General features: G+C 35.5%; 2 protein-coding genes across 3 annotated transcripts; both read right to left on the bottom strand.

Moving 5' to 3' along the window:
• Positions 1 to 4,572: 4,572 nt before the first annotated feature.
• On the bottom strand, positions 4,573 to 6,716 carry LOC6040962 (zinc finger protein 2 homolog). The gene is made up of 4 exons (XM_038257867.1): positions 6,046 to 6,716; positions 5,216 to 5,987; positions 4,933 to 5,161; positions 4,573 to 4,873 (listed from the first exon to the last, which is right to left on the bottom strand). The coding sequence occupies exons 2-4, from the start codon at positions 5,919 to 5,921 to the stop codon at positions 4,699 to 4,701; spliced, it is 1,110 nt and encodes a 369-aa protein (XP_038113795.1). The 5' UTR covers positions 5,922 to 5,987; positions 6,046 to 6,716; the 3' UTR covers positions 4,573 to 4,698.
• A 1,347-nt stretch (positions 6,717 to 8,063) lies between these two features.
• LOC6040956 (telomere zinc finger-associated protein) lies at positions 8,064 to 13,063 on the bottom strand. Of its 2 annotated transcripts, none has more exons than XM_001850230.2 (6): positions 12,918 to 13,063; positions 11,601 to 12,859; positions 8,971 to 9,184; positions 8,647 to 8,907; positions 8,303 to 8,566; positions 8,064 to 8,245 (listed from the first exon to the last, which is right to left on the bottom strand). In XM_001850230.2, exons 2-6 carry the CDS (start codon positions 12,844 to 12,846, stop codon positions 8,161 to 8,163), a joined length of 2,070 nt encoding a protein of 689 aa, XP_001850282.2. In that variant the 5' UTR covers positions 12,847 to 12,859; positions 12,918 to 13,063; the 3' UTR covers positions 8,064 to 8,160. The 2 variants fall into 2 exon arrangements, with proteins under 2 accessions (XP_001850282.2, XP_038112994.1); XM_038257066.1 differs by having other exon boundaries at positions 11,601 to 12,876; positions 12,918 to 13,058.
• Between the last annotated feature and the right edge of the window lie 3,462 nt (positions 13,064 to 16,525).

The raw sequence follows: 16,525 nt of genomic DNA, 5'->3' as shown, positions 1-16,525 counted from the left end.
CCAATGCACTGGGGAAAATAAAAATTATTTCAAAGGGGATTTGAATAAACTTACTCGGCATAGATCTCGATTTTTGATCATCGGTGATTTTAATGCCAAACACCAATCTTGGAATAATTCAAAAGTAAATTCCAATGGTAAAATTCTGTTCAGAGATTGCACTTCTGGTCTTTATTCGGTTTTATACCCGAATGGGCCAACTTGCTTTTCTTCTGTTAGAAATCCATCAACTATTGATTTGGTTTTGACAAATCAAAGTCAGTATTGTGGTCCTTTAGTGACTCATGCTGATTTTGATTCTGATCACCTTCCAGTAACTTTTTCACTTTCTCATGAAGCAGTTACCAGACCCAATAGTTCTGTGTTTAATTACCACAAAGCTAATTGGGACAGGTATCAGCATCATATTGAGAATAATTTGAATCATGATTTTGTTTTAGAAACCAAAGCTGATATTGATTCAGCCTTGGAATCTTTAACTAATGCAATTTTGGATGCTAGGAATATTGCTATTCCAAAAGTCCAAGTCAAATTTGATTCTCCCATTATTGATGACGATCTTCAGCTTTTGATTCGTCTGAAAATGTTCGCCGAAGACAGTATCAACGTTCTCGTGATCCTGCACTGAAGCGAATTCAAAAGATTTGCAAAAGGTTATTGACCACAGATTCACTCTCCTGCGAAATGAAAAGTTCGCAAGAGATGTCGAACAAATTAAACCTTATTCCAAACCTTTTGGAAACTTTCAAAGGTTCTTAAGAAACCTCAAAACCCATCCCTTCTTTAAAAGATGGTGATAATATTCTATTAACTAATGGGGAAAAAGCTCAAAACTTGCTCAGCAGTTTGAGAGTGCTCATAATTTCAACTTGAATGTTTTGAGTCCTATTGAAGATCAAATTTCAATAGAATTTCAGAATATTGTTGAACAAGAATTTTCATCAGATGAAGTTTTTAATACGGATCTGAATGAAATAAAATCTATTATCAAAAAATTGAAAAATATGAAAGCCCCTGGTGAGGATGGCATTTTTTACATTTTAATTAAAAAATTACCAGAAGCAACTTTAAGTTGCTTGGTCAAAATTTTCAACAAATGTTTTGATTTGGCATATTTTCCCAGTAGTTGGAAAAATGCCAAAGTAGTTCCAATTTTGAAACCGGACAAAAATCCTGCCGAAGCTTCAAGCTATCGGCCCATTAGTTTGCTTTCATCTATTAGTAAATTATTCGAAAGAATAATTCTTAATAGAATGATGACGCACATTAATGAAAATTCAATTTTCGCTGATGAGCAGTTTGGATTTCGCCTTGGGCATTCAACTACTCATCAGTTGTTGAGAGTTTCAAATTTAATTCGAAGCAACAAATCTGAGGGCTATTCTACTGGCGCTGCTCTTCTAGACATAGAAAAAGCATTTGACAGTGTTTGGCATAAAGGTTTGATTGCGAAATTGAAAAGGTTTAATTTTCCGATTTATATCGTGAAAATTATTCAAAATTATTTGACGGATCGTACTCTGCAGGTATGTTATCAGAATAGCAAATCTGATCAACTACCTGTACGTGCTGGCGTCCCTCAAGGAAGCATTTTGGGTCCAATTTTATACAATATTTTTACTTCTGACTTGCCTGATTTGCCCCCAGGATGTCAGAAATCACTTTTTGCTGATGACACAAGCATCTCCGCCAAAGGCAGAAGCCTTCGTGTCATCACAAGAAGATTACAAAAGCTTGGATATTTTCAATTCTTATTTGAAAGAATGGAAAATTACTCCAAATGCTGCAAAACTCAACTTATTATTTTCCCTCACAAACCAAGGGCTGATTTTCTTAAACCAAAAAGTCATCACATTATAAAGATGAATGAGGTAAATTTAAAGTGGGAGGATCAAGTGAAATATCTTGGACTTGGTTTTGACAAAACCTTACTTACAAGGATCACATTGAAAGTATCCAGGTTAAATGTAACAAATATATTAAATGTTTGTATCCACTTATAAACAGGAATTCTAGACTTTGTCTCAAGAATAAACTGTTAATTTATAAACAAATTTTCAGACCTGCCATGCTTTATGCTGTGCCGATCTGGACAAGCTGTTGCTTAACCAGGAAGAAAAACTTCAGAGGATTCAGAACAAAATTCTGAAAATGATTCTGAAACTTCCTCCCTGGTTCAGCACCAGTGAACTTCATCAATTAGCCGAAGTTGACACTTTGGATGTTATGTCCAATAAGATAATTGATGCATTTCGACAAAAATCATTGCAGTCTTCAGCTGCATTGATCCGCTCTTTATATAGTTTATAAGTTAGTTTTAAGGTATCCCTTTTCCCTTTTGTACATGTAGGACCTCCTACATTTGAAATCACTGAATAGCGAAAGCTACAATATTTCATGAATAAATGAAAGTTGCTAGTATTTAAAATTGAGGTGAAAAGTCATCGTTTGTGATTGGACACTCAATAATATTTTAACTGTACATGGAAAAGAAATTTGAATAAATATATATTAAAAAAAAAAAAAAAAAAAAAACGAGGGGACCACCGATGCATAATATTTTCCAGATGAATTATAAAAATTAGAGAGCCTATATGGAGAGGCGAAAGGTCACTCTCCGGGTTCCAATCGAACTGTCAAATCGGGGTTCCAATCGAGTAACAAGATCATGCAAGAACAAGGTTGGAATGAATTTAAAATAATGTTGGCAAAAAACGAGACTTAAAACAATTACAAGTATTGTAAAACTGTTGTTGATAATAATCTGGTAGTTTTTGTTATATTTGTGCTTGTTCGGTACAAGAAAAGTGCCAGCACCAAAGAAAAACTACAAGTTTTTCAACCTTATATTTGAATGACTTTGGGTGTTTGAAATTTCTCCCAGAACATTTCATTTCCCTATGTAGGTCCCTAATAAAACTAAATTTTACTCAAATTTATGTACAATGCTTACTTTTCATATTTCTTTAATTGTAACTTGAAATTAAACAAAAGTTTGAATTTTTTTTCCAAAAACTTCTAAATTTCAATGGAAATTTAAATGCAATCACCTGAAATCAATTTAAAATGCATTCCCCTGCGTTTAAAATCAATTCTAGCATGTTTGGGTTCATTTAATAATATTTTGAATTTTTGAAAAAAATGTTTTTATCGCTAAAAGTTTTTTTGCTAAAATTTTTGTTTTCGTCAAATCTTACATTTTTTGAAAACTAATGATTGCAAAACAACTGAACTAGTGTAAAATGCGTTTCAAAACACTTTTTCCATGCAAATGTTGAAAACATGGCTTGTTATTTCAATATTAATATTTTTTTATTTATTTGCCCCCCTCCCCCCTCGACCACGGCTAGAGCCGAGGGACAAGTTTGAAAAATATTTACATCGGCCTAAGATCCGTATTTTATTGGCTACCATTTTTCGTCGATTTTCGCGAAAACTAAATTTTTCAGAAAATCATATCTCCGGAACGGCTGAATTTAAAAAAAAGGTAATTAGTTGAACTTATAAGGAAAAATATGGTGAGGTCCTAAAAAAATAAGCTAAATATTTTAAAAGGTCCATTGAAAGTTTTATTAGCTGATTTGAAGGTCTCGGGACCAAAGAGCTCATATCTGAAAATATTTTTCCTTGATTCTTTGTAATATTTTACATAACATAACCAATATTACAAGGAATCAGGGGAAAATATGTTAAAGGGTCGCTTTTTATCATTAAAGTTTATGTGGAGAAAATCGCTAAAATGTATTGGGAAAAACATCGCTTCAGAATTTGGCAGCAGGGGGCGCAGGTCTCACCTAAATTTGTTCAAGTAAGAGATTCTTGTAGGAAATTCAATTCCCTACAACTTTGCCCAAGGGTGCAAAACGTCCGAGTTGATTCTGATTTTTTGTGACTTTTTTTGTGAAAAGTATTTTCTTATACGTCTTATATACTCCTTATATAACTACTGTTAAGTATATAAGCCAATTTATTTTCATCGCATTGCTAATAACTCATCAGGATCAACTCGGATCTTCTTGCACCCTTCGACAAAGTTGAGAATTGAATTTCCTACAAGAATCTCACACTTGAACAAATTTAGGTGAGACCTGCGCCACCTGCTGCCAAAATTCAGAAGCGAATTTTTTCCCCAATACATTTTAGCGATTTTCCCCATATACACTTTAATGATAAAAAGCGACCCTTTAACCTTAACCGATTTGGCTCAACATTGGCTCAATTACATATTATTGCCTAAAGAATCGAGCCAGGGGGTATCTCTTGATATTTTCAAAAATTTTCAATTTTTCTTGTCACCCTATTGTTCAGCCGTTCAAGAGATATATTTTTTTGAATAATGTGGTTTTAGCAAAAATCGAAGAAAAACGCATTTTTGTGGACCACTCTATTTTGGATAGGAGCACACTAATCGCCAAAACGGGTCTAATTATTTGGCCAAAAAACTTCCATGCCAAATTTGAGCCTGTTTGGCGTGGAATTGCTGTATATGGAAAAATATTCTATGAAAATCGAAATTTTCGAGCAGAATTTAGGAAATAGGATTAAAAAAAATGTTTGCGATTGTTAAATTTTATTCATTGAGTTGTATATATTTTTTGAATCGAGGTGTTTTGCCGGCATTTTATGCATTCATTTTAAAAGAAAATGATGCATAAAATATATGATTTGATAACGTCACAAAGAACTGTAAATATCAGTTCACACACTTTTTTGAACATTGCTTGCCGTTTTTGAAGTGAGCGGGATTATTCCCCGTTCATGATTTTTCAGGTGTACATTAAACGAAAATTTACGCCTGAACTCTCTACCACAAAGCTTGCACCGGTATTTCGGCGGATTGTGAATTTCTCTGCGATGGGACATCATGATTCTCCTGAAATAACGTTGACATTAGAAAAAAAAATAATAAAATTTGTCACGAAGATTACGAACTCTTTGCAAAACAATTTGCCGCATATGTCGCACTCAAATTTATTTTTATTTGTCCCTGGTGCCGGTTTTGGTTTAGGTTTCTTGCTACTTGGAACGGCTTTTGTTGCAGTTTGAGGGACGCCGCGATTCCACCGGGGATCTCCCGGGCATGATCTTTCGTGTATGTATCTTAGTTCGACGCCGTAGAATTTTTCGTCGCATTTGATGCGGCATTTGTAAGGCTTTTTGTCTGAAATTGAAGAAACTTGAAGATTGTTGAATAAAAACATTTAAAAATCTGTACCTTTGTGCCAGTTGAGATGTGATTCTAGCAAATATGGACGATTGAACCTTTCATGGCAGAGGTGGCAAGTATGCACGTAAAGTGCTTCCTCTATTGGCTTTCTCGGCCCACGGCAACGTGACAGATGATACTCGATCTGAGCAGTGGTCATGAACCAGTTGAGACACTTTTCGCACTCGATTATGTTGCACGACTGTTCGTCTGGTACTTCCTTGGAATTTTGAACCAGATCCTGCCTTGCTACGTTATTCACAACTTGAGCTTCATCAATGGTCTCATTCTGTTCAACCACATCCTCGACCTGCTCTTCATCGACATACCGGTAATCTTCTATCCTCTCCAGGTGATTCTGGATTGCCGCTCGAACATTGTAAATTGCTCGCATGTTCCCCTCGGAGAACCATTCGTCCTCGTACTTCAACCCCCGGCTTATTTCCCTTCCCAGCTCGTTCACCTGTATACAGCAAGTCCGGAAATCGTCCACCGTCTGGACCAAACTCCAGCACGGCGTACAAACGGTAAAATCGGCGGCGTCAAACTCGAACCCAAATATGCCGGTCATTATGGTGCGGATGCTGGACGAGTTTGTCACGGTGAACAGGTGAAATTTGCCCACTGGGGGACGCTCCCGCAGGCAGAAGGCGCAATGCGGTGCTGCATCCGGATTTGGTGCTACGGTGGTCGGTGTTCCGTTTATGGTCAACATATTTGCACACTCTTAATAACTGTGATAAATATCCTTTAAAACTAATTTTGAGATTCCAGCAGAATTCTACAACAAATATTTTTCAATTTAAAAAAACTATTTTATTTAGAAACGCTTAACTTACAAGCTTATTTTAGTTATTGTATGAAACACCGCTTGTTAGTTATAAACTTGTTGACAAACATTTATTTTTTTGTTTACGATGCTTGTCAAAACAACCATTATTTACCTCCTCGTTCACCTCACATCTTTTTTACCAAGCAAAGGTAGCCGTTAAACTGGGCTTATTTGTATTGGTAAAAGGTTGTTCTCTTAAAATTTCGTATTGGATTTTCAACATTTATATTTTTATCTATCTTTATTTGATTACAGTTATTTATAAAATTTTATTTAAGCTTACTTTTTTCATTTCACCATGTTTGGTCAACGACTGTCTCTTTCAAAAGTACATTTTCAGTGAAGTTAGTTTGAGGTTCGCGATTTGATTATTTTTTGCCATAGAGTTATCTACGTGCGTATGTATTGCGTGTTTGTACACGAAGGGTTTTTAGGTTAAAATTTGTACCCGCCAGCAAAAACAAATGGTAAGCTAGTGTGCGTGAGATCGGGCTTAGATAACTCTATAGTTCGTCCAATATTTGAAGAACAATGGCTTGCAATAATTTACAGTACCTATGCATACAGCAATTCCATTGAAAAAAGCCTAAACCGAAAACAAGTTCTCCGATCGGGCTCAAAATTTGTCTGGGGGTTCCTTGGCCAAAATAATTAGACCCGTATTTTTTTGTTTGACCATTAGAGTGACCTACATCGTGCTAGGGTGGTTCAAAAATGGCAATTTTCGTATTTTTTTGCAAAAACCCCTTTTTTCAAAAAATCATATCTCCGCGTCATTTCATCTGATTTTTGCTGAGCAGTTCTCTCAGATTTCGGTCATTCGTTTTTTTTGTATTTTTTAATCCGACTGAAACTTTTTTGGTGCCTTCGGTATGCCCAAAGAAGCTATTTTGCATCATTAGTTTGTCCATATAATTTTCCATACAAATTTGGCAGCTGGCCATACAAAAATGATGTATGAAAATTCAAAAATCTGTATTTTTTGAAAGAATTTGTCTTCGGCAAAGTTGTAGGTATGGATATGGACTACACTGGAAAAAAATGATACACGGTAAAAAAAATTTGGTGATTTTTTATTCAACTTTTTGTCACTAAAACTTGATTTGCAAAAAACAACTATTTTTTTTTTATTTTTTTTTAATATGTTTTAGAGGACATCAAATGTCAACTTTTCAGAAATTTCCAGGTTGTGCAAAAAATCTTTGAGCGTGTTATGAATTTTTGAATCAATACTGATTTTTTCAAAAAATCGAAATATTGGTCGCAAAAATTTTTCAACTTCATTTTTCGATGTAAAATCAAATTTGCAATTAAATAGTACTTAAGTGAAATTTTGATAAAGTGCACCGTTTTCAAGTTAAATCCATTTTTAGGTGGCAAAACGTGCCAGTGCTGGTAATCGATACACAATCGGTAAGGATTGGGCAAAATGTAAAATTTTGCTTTGGATTATTTCGGCACTGGCTCAACTTATTTTGTCTGTTTTGGTCTCATTCGATTCATCTTGGGGTGCTATAAGTCGCTTTAGAATAATATAGAGTTTAGTAAAGTACTTCAAAAGTTATGTTAAAAAAACGATTTCAGCAAAAGTCCGAAAGATTGTAAAAGGGTAGTTTTTGTGAGAAACCCCATCATGTTATACATTTTCAGAAAGGTATTTCAAAGACCTTTCTAACGAGCTCAAACCATTGAAGATCTGTTATTTATGCACTTTTTCGAGGGCGGATCTCAGATATTTTGATGAAAACGTTGTCCGTATCTATCATGCGACCTATCGTTGTACAGGTAGTCAAAAGACCTTCGCAACGAGTTCAAAAGATTAAAGATCTGATAACCCTATCAAAAGTTGTAAGCACATACGATAACTGGATTATAAAGATCTGCTGGTATGAATAAAGAGTCAAATTGATAGAACACTGAAAGGTTCGCCCTATTGTGTCTATTTTGGATAGCATTACGGCATTAGGCACGAGTTAACTAAGGGTGGATTAAGTAACGTTTTTTACATGAAGTAGGACGATTACATTTTTCAGATCAAAGAATCTATTTCTACGGGTACATTTTTTTCAGACACACAACACAACAGGAGCTTGAACCTTTTGTAGCAATTCCACCGGTCGACTCACATCGTATCAACTTGCAATTCAAATGCAGAATCTTGTAACTGCTCCCAATGTTTTTCTTCAATATGTTTTTTGAAGGTAGCTCTGAAAATATTACCAAGAATGTTGAAATCCATCAAGTTGCAGAACGTTTGAACTTACCGAACCAAGTACTTTTTACGACAAAACGGGCATGTTATTTTGCCTTCTCTCACATTCGCACAGTTCAACTTGGCATGTATTTCCATGGCCTGTTTGCTGGAGAACCTCTTTTCGCAGGTTGGGCACGGATACGGGCGAACGGGCAGATGTACATTCATGTGCCTTTTAAGGTTAGTTGTACTTCCGAATGTTTTATCGCATTTCGCGCAAGGAAATTTCTTTTTTGCTTTGCTGTGTGTTATTTGATGTTTAACGGCGATCTCCCTGAAGTTGAAAAAAAACACCTTTTAGGCAACTGAAAGCAAAGGTTTGCGCTGCGCACGAATTGATCCAAACCAACTTACTTGCGTTTAAACTTCTTTTCACAAAAATTGCAATCATATTTTGGCTCGTCGTGGTACAATTCTTTGTGAGTCTTCAAATGCGAAGGAGTTTGTAGCTTAGCATCGCACTCATTACAGTCGAAAGTGAAACGCTCTCTACATTCTTTCACGTGTAAGTTTCCTTCGTGAGCGGTCTTGGACACGTGAATATTGCATCGTCGACAGGGAATACCTCCCGCTCTTTCCTTATGCATTTTTGAACTGTGCCTCCTGAGTGCAACCCTGAAATAGTCACAAAAAAAACCAAAATAATACTTGATAAATAACACAGCAGAAAATCCTCACCTGTGCGGAAATCTGATGTCGCATATTCCACAGGTAAATGTAATTTTTCCATGAGCTGATTTGATGTGTGCAAAAAGTAGCTCCTTTTCCACGAAGGAGCGGTCACAAACGCTGCAACTGATGTCTGCATTGCATTTTTCTTCGTGTTTCAAGCGCCCTTTCAGTCCGAAGAAATGTTTTTTACACTGTAATCGGCATTTGTATTGTTTGTGATCTGAAACAAGAAAGATGTTACTTTTAAACAATAGTCACGCTAGCTTAGCTAATTTATCATATTTATTTTACTATCCAATGATGCCAATGACATTAAAATAGTTTAAAAATTGGTAGAGGCACAGTCTGGGACGTATTAGTGAAATACAAAGCCAAAGTTGACCCCAGAAAAAAGATACATTTTTAAAAACATTGGAAAACCAAGTTATTGCCGAAGTTTTAGATTGCGTTGGTTGCGGAGGGTTGAAATTTTCAAATTTAAAATTGCTGGTTTTCTGAATCTATTTTTTAGTTTGCTTTCGAATTTTTGAATCCTTTTTTTGTACTTTCAGAATTTTAGTTTTTTTCTGAAATTCTGATTTTGGAATATTGTGATATTCGGACTTTTTACTGTTTATACTTTTATTTTTTTTATTTAAAATTGTCAGGATTATTTTTTAAATGCCAGACTGTCAAAATTTTAAAAATGATATAGAAATATTTGAGACCATCCATAATCCACGTGGACACTTTAGGGGGTATTGCGATTGTCCATGATCCATACAAATAAGTTTTTTTGTATGGACCATTGACCACGAAGGGGGTAAAAATTCCCAAAATAGTGTCCACGTGGTTTGTGGATGGTCCCTTTGTGATATTTTTGAAGCGTAGTCTCCTGAAATCGACGCTAACTTTGCAAATAACACCATGAACAAAGGCTTTGCATGAGATGGAATCTTTGAATTTTCTCATCAATTCTAAAAAGTTTGAATTCGGAAAATGAAGCACTTTTTGGTCGTTTGTATCAGTTACATTCAAAAAAAATCAGAGAATCAAAAATATTGAAATGTTGGGCATGTGCCTTGTTTTGCCCCTGGCAGCTGTCCATACAAAAATTATGCATGAAAATTCAAAAATCTAAATCTTTTTAATGATTTTGGTCGGTTTGGTGTCTTCGGCAAAGTTGTAGTTGTAAAAATTATACACGGTTAAAAAAAATGGTGATTTAAAATTTTAACTTAACTTGGTTTGCAAAAATATACAATTTAGTTTTTATTTTTTTTATATGTTTTAGGGGACTTTAAATGCCAAATTTTCTGAAATTTCCAGGTTGTGCAAAAAATCTTTGCCCAAATTATGAATTTTGGAATCAAAACTGATTTTTTCAAAAAATCAAAATATTGATCGCAAAAAATTTTCAACTTCAATTTTAGATGTAAAATCACATTTGCAATCAAAAAGTTATTGTGAAATTTTGATAAATTGCACCGTAACTTTTATGAAACAGTCGCAGTTTTTTTTTTCAAATTGGTGCACATGTTTGCCCACTTTTGAAAGAAATATTTTTTAAAAGCTGAGAAAATTGTCTATATTTAACTTTTTTGAACTTTGTTGATATGACTCTTAGTTGCTGAGATATTGCCTTGCAAAAGTTTAAAAACAGGAAAATTTATGTCTAAGTCTTACAACCCGGTCAAAGATTATTTGCACAACCTGGAAATTTCTAAAAAGTTGGCTTTTTATGTCACATAAAAAAATAAAAATAAATTGAAAATGTTTTTTTTTGCAAATCAAGTTTTAGTGACAAAAAGTTAAATTAAAAATCACACTTTTTTACCTTGTATCATTATTTCAGTGTACTCCTTATCCATACCTACAACGTTGCCGAAGACACCCAGATCAAAAAATTTCTTCAAAAGAAACAGATTTTTAATTTTTATAAATCATTTTGTTTGTTGCCAAATTTGTATGGAAAATTATATGGACAAACTAACGATGCAAAATGGCTTCTTTGGGAATATCGAAGGCACCATAAAAGTTTCAGGTGGATTAAAAAATACAAAAATTAAAAAAAAAACGATTTAGGGGAAATTCTCGTATGTTTGGCAGGTTAAGCACTCGCTCCTAACTCCATCCAATCTGCTGATTTTCACTATTCAAACAACTTATTTTGCAAAACTTTTGATAGAAACTTGCTTGTTCACTTCTTATTGAGCTATTTAGCACTCGATTTCAGTTGAAAACGCTTTTATTTAGCTTTAATTGAATGTCAAAGTTCTGACCTGCCAACATTAGAGGAACGCTGGAATTAGGTGCTGTTCCCCTAGTAGAGAATTGTTCAGTAGTGCCAAATTAAAAATAATAACTATTCATTTCGGTGTTGCCCAAAACATCAAAAATATGCCAAATATCAGAGCATTTGGTTGAGAATTGGCCTGTCCTCAGCGGTTCAAAGTTTAGGTGCATGGAAACTATCATGCGATTTTTTGATTTTCGTTCAATCGATCCTACAGGTCAGGGGAGCAACATGAATACACCCCAAATAAATACAGCTTTGTAGGGGATGGTCCAAAGAATACATTCCAGATGGATAGTATTCATACATGAAGAAATGACACAAATCTATCATTTATGTATAATAAAATGAGCATTCTTACCAATGTGTTGATTGATATGCGCCTTAAAGTTTGTCCTCGATCGATACGATGCCCAGCAGATCTGGCAGGTGTACATCACGTCGGGTCCGACGGCAGTTTGATCTTTGCAGTTTTTAAGATGGATAATAACCCCTCGCTTGAACTTGAAAGAAGTGCCACATCTTCCACATTGTAAAACCCGTGCGTTCAGCAAGTTGGCGATCTTTTCCCTAACTTCATCTTTTTCAATCTTGATGTTTTCAACGGAAATCTCCGTGAACAGGTTATCGGGCTCCGCTTCTTCGTGGACTGCTCGTTCGTGGTCTTCTGGTGTGGTAGTCTGATTGCCATATTCAGCATCCATGCTCTCTTCGGGCAGCACCACTTCAGACTTGATATTGTGTATTAAGATTTGTGGAAGTATACTTGCCTCGTCGGTAGGTTCTGCTTTAACAATGTTGTCTGGACGATCAAGGAGAGGCGATCGCTGCGCTTCGATTGCCAACTGCATGGAGTTTTCCTCGCTAACATTATCTTCAGGTTCAACCTTTATACTGAACGGCGGAACTTCCGGTGGCGTATTAGGTCCAGCGTCCTCCATATCGCTATCAGGGTCAGGTTGTTGCTCTTCTGGTATCTGATCCACATTGGGTGTGCTCGTTTCGATAATACTATTCTCTGTTTCCGCTTGCGTTTCAATGGCATCTTCAGTTTGATCTTCCAACGGCTGATCATCAATCACAAGATTTGTGCTATCCCGTTCATCATCACTATCATCTATTGTTATCACATTGTTATTTGAGTTTGGTTCATGGATCGCTTCGGCAACACTCGTCTTGATTTGCTCGATCTGATCCCGTACCGCAGAATGCATGGCTTCGATCATTTTCACCGTATCCTGCGTGAACCAGTCGTCCTCGCTCTTGAGCCCGCTCTTGATCCGTTCTGCGCGGCTGTTTGCCTCGAAGCAACATGTCCTGAAATCATCCATCAGCTGAATCATGTTCCAGCAAGGAGTACAAATCGAGAACTTTTCCAGCTTGAATTTGGGCCCGAAAATCTCCTCCATGGTTTCGCGAAGAATGGGATGAGAGTTTTCGATGTTATACCCGTAGTAGGCACCGTCTAAGGGACGCTCCCGAAGGCAGAACGAGCAGAAGGTTTTTGGGACGACTGTAACCACTGGCACTGGTAGCAGAGTTATCAACAACCGAGGTTCTTCCTCGGTGGTATAATCTAATGCTGCTATTTGTAAGTTGATGTCCATGATGGGAAATTGACTAAAATTGGAAAGATTCTAAGCAGGGAATTAAAACTAATACGTCAATTTCTTCATACCTAGCAGGACGAGTTGAGATTGTAGAATAGATTAAGTGATGAAATTGTTAAACCCTCGCTAGAGAGCATTCATTTTACTCACAAATTTGCGACACATGAAGTCAAAAGGACCACTTTCTATAAAACATAAACAAACCAAGGTAGAATTCGACAGATGCATGACAACAAAGAATAATCGATGAACAAGTTCACAAATACATGTTTGCAAACCGCGTTTTGCGGCTGTACCTGAAAATATTTCTTGTGGATACTTCTTCGTGAGGATTTGCTGGCAGCACTGCAAAATATTCCGAATACATAACGACTTTTCCAACGTTTTTGAACGCTTAACGTTTGTATGTTTGAAAAAAACGTCCTAATATTATTAAATACATTTTTTAGATTTTGTTATATAAATTTAATACGTCATTCAACTAACTTAATTTGTGTTTTTTGTTGTTGTTTGGTTGAGCGTTTAAGTAGAATACATTACATTGAATACATATTGTGAAAGCAGACAAAAAAAAAAAAACAAAATAATAGCGCAACCTGTCAAAGCTGTTGTGCCACAGGCTGATTTACACGCTAATGACAAACCACTACATTTTTGTTCGGCGTCGTAAAAATATTATTTTTCTTGAAAAAAGTTTCATTTTTAACCACATGATCCCCCCTAATTCTGGCTCGATGCTGCCATTACGCGACCGCGTGCTCCGTTTGTTTGTCAACAAAGCTGCAGCTGCATGGTGAGACGAAGTGAGAGGGGGAGAGGTTTTGACATTTGTATGGACATTTTGTTACGAGGGGGGGGGGTCTAAAAATCCGAGTTTTTGCGTTACGTGATAAAAGAACGCTCAAAAGCGACAGGAGTGGGCAAAACTCAATTTTTCAACCAATTTTAGATCTTAAAAAAGCATTGGAAAGAAGAACTCTTAAAATTTAAGATAATTTTAGGGTTGGAAGTTTTACTTGCTTTATGTGACTTTGCCAATGTTTTTAAAAAGGTCTTTTTAGGGGTCAACCTTGGCTGTGTTTTTACTATAGTTATAACATTTCCAATATTTTGCGCAAAAAAAGTGTGCAGTAATTTTTGTAGTCTCCCAGACTATGTCTCTACGCATTTTTATACAATTTTAATGATTGAAAAAGTGACTGTCAAAACATGAAAAAATAAGATAGGCAAAATGATAGGAGATGGTAGAATAGATCAAATACTATCAAAAAAAAAAAAAAAAACAAGAAGTCAACAAGATAAATGCAAATAAAAATACAAAAAAAATGAAACAAGAAATACATAAAACGAGAGAAGTAAAAATTTTCGTAGAACAAAAGTTGCTCAAAATGAGTTCCTGAACACGCGAAAAATAGATGTCTTCGAAAAAAAATTGGGCAGTAGAGGGTTAAACTGATTTTGATCAATCGCGGTACATTTTATTGTTTTTAATTATATAAGATTTGGGATTTTCGACCTTGTTCGTTACGAGTTTGTAACTGATGAGCAATCACCCAAGTAGCACTCATAACTTGTCGTCTGTTGAATAAAAGTTAGACAGCTGTTTTTGATCAACATACGAGAAAAAATTTCAACGTTGGTTAAATAACAGTTTGTTTCACTACTTGTATAACTGACTTATGTAACTCTTGAGATTTGTGCCACACAAGTATTAAAACACAGTCAACTTCACTCTTTTCCAACTTTAACACACAACATAGGGAATATGCACTCGCTCCTAACTCCATCCAATTTGCTAATTTTCACTATTTAAACAATTTATTTTGGAACAATTTTGATAGAAACTTGCTTGCTCACTTCCTATTGGGCTATTTATCACTTTATTTCACTTGAAAACACTTTTTATGAGCTGTAATTGAACGTCAAAGTGCTGATATGCCAAGATGCTGTTCCCTCATCTGCAAAATTTTACTCGAAAACAGTTTGTTGAATAAAAACAATATTGCACCGTTTGCTTCACTGCTTATCTAACAATGCCATGTGATGGCATCTTCTAAAAAATGGGCGTGGCCAACCATTCTATAAATAACCTTAGGTTTTCTCACTTTGTTACACAAATGTTATCGGAGAATAGATTATATAACTAATGCTCAACATACATATTCAACTTGACATTGCGTGTTGTTAGGTGGTGTGAATTTGTACATGAGGAATTTAGAGTTTCAAAAATGTTTATGTATTGAAAATTGCAATAGTTTTGATTGTTGACCGATTCATTTGTGGTAAAAGCTACAAAAATTATCAGCTTATAGAGTTTATGATAGAGAAAACAACAAATCAAAATCATACCGATTTTCAATATTACTCCGTGGTACGGTAATCGAAATGACAGTTGAAACGGTTTGTTATAACAAAGCTATATAATGGAGTTATAAAAACTGATTTGAAACAACTTTATATAACTTCAATTCCAATGACAGCCTTCGTTGGAGTTAAGTTCTTTAGCTAACCAAACAGACAGCAGCCTTCTTATTGACGCTTGGGCCAGCTTGTTTACTATGAAGCCTCGTGGAGAGATGTGGAAGCGCGCCGGGACCTGCCATGGAGATAACAACAAATCGTCGAAGTCATCGGATCGAATCTTGGGACAGAGGTAGTTCATCAAAAAAGGAAAATCTAAAAGTTCGCCATGCAGGGAATTTCACACTAATCACATGCGCGCCATGATTGTTTTTCTTTTTTTTTCAATTTCGAATGATTTTAAATAAATCTTGCAGAAACAAGCGAACTTTTTTTATTAGCTTCGTCTTTGATTGAAATTCTAATAGGAAACGTTTGTTTACATGTAAGTTAGTCGACGGTTAGATAGCTGTTTTCAATCTAACTTTCCTTTCCAGTGTGCGCTTTGATTTGACAGCACAGCCGTTAACCACGCCCCCTTTTATCGCTGAATCTCTTGTTAGATAGCACAGTGTTGTCAAATACATTTGTATAACTTACTCTGATAACTTGCATCTTTTTTTTGGCAAGTTATACAACAAAAAAAGTGCGCTTTTTCCAGTTCACAGGAGTTGTAGAACAAGTTGTGGTAACGAGGCGGATTGGTTATACAACCAGTTAGGAAATACGATTATCTGACAAAGTGTGTTGCTTGGGCACCAACCCCCTTTGTAACGTGTAATGCAAGTTCTTTTTCTCAAGTATACATGAGCGCTTTTACGATAGTTTTGTACAAAAAACTGTTTAGTCCAGATTTGATTATCCGAAGGCCTCGAAAAAAAATCACCGGGCTTGATCCTAGCTATCCCGCCTCAATCCGCAAAAAAAAAACATCAAATCTTCTGATCAAATCTATGAAATTTGCTGTTGTCTCGTTTTTATTATTGAGCTTAAGAATGACCCAAAACTACTCTAAAATGATTTAGAATTTTAAAATCCATCATGGCGGCCAAAATGGCGGATAATCGAACTTGGGATGTATGTATGTGTGTATTGTATTGTATTTTATATCGCTTATTAAATTGAAATTTTTAAGCGGTGGATAGTAACTTAATTTTTTTGTTGTTGTTTTTACTTACTTTAAACAAATATTTATAACGGCCAAAAAGGTCACAGAAAACATTTATTATTCTACCATGGCTATGATAATGAAGGATGGAATAAAACACTTAATCGC

Source organism: Culex quinquefasciatus, chromosome 2 (assembly GCF_015732765.1).
Source record: "Culex quinquefasciatus strain JHB chromosome 2, VPISU_Cqui_1.0_pri_paternal, whole genome shotgun sequence".
NCBI lineage: Eukaryota > Metazoa > Arthropoda > Insecta > Diptera > Culicidae > Culex > Culex quinquefasciatus.
Note: the sequence above shows the minus strand (reverse complement) of the source record. Positions and strands in the feature narration are given on the sequence as shown.